The 3,789-nt window shown below is 39.4% G+C and overlaps 1 protein-coding gene across 1 annotated transcript; it reads left to right on the forward strand.

Annotated features, from left to right (window-relative positions):
* Window positions 1–991: 991 nt before the first annotated feature.
* Window positions 992–1,728, forward strand: LOC6582926. The gene is made up of 2 exons (XM_002008572.4): window positions 992–1,088; window positions 1,156–1,728. Exons 1-2 carry the CDS (start codon window positions 1,038–1,040, stop codon window positions 1,657–1,659), a joined length of 555 nt encoding a protein of 184 aa, XP_002008608.1. The 5' UTR covers window positions 992–1,037; the 3' UTR covers window positions 1,660–1,728.
* The last annotated feature ends 2,061 nt before the right edge of the window (window positions 1,729–3,789 follow it).

Consider the following 3,789-nt stretch of genomic DNA (forward strand, 5'->3'; position numbering starts at 1 on the left):
GCCAAATATTATTAGGCAGTTGAGTCAGCAGAGCGTATGACAAATTAAAGGGAACGGAACCGACAAAATTAAAGTAAAAGTACATAGGACCTTGGCCGTCATCCTGGCTAAAGTGCGCAGGCCATTGGGACACTGATTCTTTGGAATCTAAACTCAATCTAAAATTAGAGACAAATCGGTATGAAATGAAGAGCATATCAGCATAGCATAGCAACTGGTATTAAAGTCGAACTAGAAAAGTAGACTCTGCGTTCAACTACGTGACGCTATCGAACCTTATGCTTGAAGTGCTCTCAGCACTTACAGATAAATGATGTGCAATTCTTGTAGAGTGGAGTTTAGGGAACGTGGCAGAGATTTTGAGGGGAATGGAATGGAACGGAATATGTGAAACATGCCATATGAAGCATATGGAACTGGCATAGATAAAGGGAATAAAAGTAGTAGAAAGTGAAAGGCAATAATGTTTTTGTATAGTTGCCATTTCTCCATCTAATGAACTGCGAGCAGTGCTCTCATTCAATATATTCAATAATAATAATTAAAAATAACTAAAATTTAAATAAAACTAAAACTAAGACATACATAAATACATAAGTAAGAGTAATATAAATTTCATGTATCACGTGATTTATTTTTAGTCCATATATCAACAAAGGCCAAGTACATCAACTAATTCAAGCCTTCGCCCTTTGCTGATCAACATGAATCGATCACGCTGTCAAGTCAGCTGCCAGGGACGACAAAAATGCGATCACAGATATTGCGCTAACAATTTATGACTTATTAAAATAGCTGAAAATAAATACCAGCCAAAGGCATTACAACCTTTCATGAAAATATTACAAAAATTTATAATTAACAACTTTGTAGCTGATTTAACATGTTGCGACAAGATCGAGAAACACGAAACTGATTGGTGGAAACAGCATGGGATAGAGAACATGAATATCGCGTGCCGTAAATAGGCCCCGGGGCCAGTGGATAAATAGAGCGGGCAATTGTCACGATTGGCTACTGTGCGATCCGAGCTCGAAATGAAGTGGGCAATCGTTTTGATAGTTGCCCAGGTGGTGCATCACATTGCGGTAAATATAAGTTAGTTGCAGTAGAGAGTGAGTTGTCTGATCTCCATTGGGATGTCCTTTCGAGCAGGGCGAGCAAGCCTATGTGGTCAGCAATGAGCAGTTGGAGCCCTTCGAGGGCGACTCGGAGACGCTTGTCATTTTCGACAATCTGAAGACAATCGGACGGGAACGTGCGATCAACGGTTCCTTCTCATTTCTGGGCGACATGAACAACGATGACTTCAAGGTCTCTGTGGAGCTCTACTCCAGTCCCAACAACGATGGCGACTTCAAGCGCATGGTCTTCGATGTGCCACAGACCAGCATCTGCGAGTGCTTCAAGAAGTTCTATGTGCAGTTCGTGCAGCCGTCGGTGAGCGATGGTGAGACCACGAATTTTCCACTCGTCGGCGAAGACACCTGCCCCATACCCCAGGGCGAGTACTATATCAAAAGTGTGCTGTTCAACACGCAGGATTGGCCCGAGCAGGTGCCACGCGGCATGGTCAAGGCCATCATAACGTTCTTTACCGGTGGCAAGAATGTGGGCGGATTTATAATGGTGGTGAAGATCGAGGATCGTCAGAATTAGGAGCTGGGAATCTACATTCATTTATCTAATATTTTATTTTAACTAGCAATAAAGGTCTTTGAAAGCGAACAGCTTGAACTTTGGATTGAACTGGAGCAGAGCTCAGATTACAAACTCCTCCTCCTGCTGCTGCTGCTGCTTCTTCTTCTTCTTCTTCTTCTTCTTCTTCTTCTTCTGCTGCTATAACTAAAATAAATTAGTTTCGTGTCGATGACAGCTAGACAGGCTTCATTAGAAGCCAACAGCCATCAGCGCCCTATCACGACACCCCAACAATTTTTGGGCGCTGATAATAAAGCATTTATTCAACAAATTTACAAACAACTGAGAAGAAAAAAAAAGTGAGAAAAGTCACGAAATGTTAGAGAAAAACACAAAAAAAAAAGTGCACAAAGAAAAACTCAGCAGGAGACATATACATATATTCGTCTTATTCACAGATGGATTTCCCCAGAAGTGGCGGCCCGTGATCTCTGATTTTATTTATAAATTCATTCACGAGGGCGGCAAATGGGGGGCCCGCCCTGCACTTCGGTTCGGTTTGGTTCGGTTCGGATCGGATCGGTTTCGGGGGTCGACCGCCTGCCACACGCGCCTGCCACGTGGTTAAAAATAGCCAATGTCGAGCCGTCGACAGCGCACTAAGTCGACTGGGGGATTTTCCGAAAAAATGAAAACGTCACTTTAGCTGGGCATTAGTTTTCACCCAGGTCGCTCGGTGGATCTCTCGCCTGCAGCCAAAACATCTGTGCGAGTGACTGCAACTATTCGAGGCATTTTCCAAGTAATATGCAACACATGTTGGGCTGCCGCCCCACACTTGGGGTAGGACAATGCGCGTGCGCCCCGTTTCAACAGATTTCTATGCATACGAATGAAAAATAATGCTCTGTCAAAGGCAGCTAACAGCAAGTGACAGTTTGGGGGCTTCTGCGGCTCTGCTGCTCTGCTGCCAGCTCATGTCAGGCATAACATTAGATGATGCTCTGCCCTGATAAGTCCTGCAATTCCAAAAGCATATGCGTCCCCCTTGGCAGGCGTATGGCACACTCTGTTGCACAATTGTCAATCAAAGATGTTGCCGCAGAGTTGCGACAACTCCAACTGCAACTTGGTACAGTTACAACAAAATATGCTAAAAGGTTGAAGAACTGGTGGATTAGACATGTTGAGGGCGGGAGGTGAAATATGATAAGATTTGCTGATATAATTTATGGAAATATATTTCATTCAAAGCTTTAATAAAATGCGAAAAAATATATGTAATCCAACCGAAATATATATAGGGAAGGCGAAGGCTACAGATGCCAGTGCTTAATTCTTAAGTTAACCTCATTTCAAATTAATTATAAATAAATAGATATGATTCATTAATAATAATCTATTATAATACATATAATCCAAAAATATATAAATAATTGACATATTAATTTTACCCACATATATATACAGCTGTGAAAAATAAAATAGAACCACTCGCATTTTTTTTTCGACAGTTTTGGGAATTTTTTAAAATGAATAAAAACGTTAATGATAATTGTTACCATTTATTGCTTTCTATAAAGAAAAACAAAGTAGTTTAATACACTGATAAACGTATCGAGGAGAACTTCTTAAGCTTTGCATTTGCAAGTGGTGCGATTTAATTTTTCACAGCTGTATATAATACACTAATATGTTTAACCTATATACACTTACATACAAACATCCTCAAAGCAAAGTACTCCAGAGGATAACTCATCACACATAGCAGATCGTTTCATTTTAGTTCATTTTATCATACTTATCTCTATTAGTCGCTATATAACAACAGCAAACATTTATAAATGGGAAAATTAAATAAAGCCGAATTTTATAAAAATTAAAAATAATAAATGAATACAAAAAAAACCTTTGACATATGTTCTGTAAAGATTATTACTATATGTGAACTATAATAATTATAATAAATAAATAATAATATATACTAAAAATCTAATATTTGTTGACTTCTAAAATCTTTGGAGTTAAATTCACTGAACTTTTACGTTCTCTTTTTGCTTTGCTTGAACTAACTAAAACTAAAAAATAAAAAACGCACTTGACTTCCCTTTATTATCCCCGCTCAATAGTTCAACTTAGTTCGTCGAT

This window comes from Drosophila mojavensis, unplaced genomic scaffold, assembly GCF_018153725.1.
Source record: "Drosophila mojavensis isolate 15081-1352.22 unplaced genomic scaffold, ASM1815372v1 contig_74, whole genome shotgun sequence".
Lineage (NCBI taxonomy): Eukaryota > Metazoa > Arthropoda > Insecta > Diptera > Drosophilidae > Drosophila > Drosophila mojavensis.

What these genes read in the sequence shown, in the direction of transcription:
- LOC6582926 (XM_002008572.4), top strand. Translation starts at nt 1,038, where the DNA reads ATGAAGTGGGCAATCGTTTTGATAGTTGCCCAGGTGGTGCATCACATT. An exon ending in AGGTGGTGCATCACATTGCG is followed by an intron (nt 1,089 to 1,155) that starts GTAAATATAAGT and finishes CCTTTCGAGCAG; the next exon opens with GGCGAGCAAGCCTATGTGGT.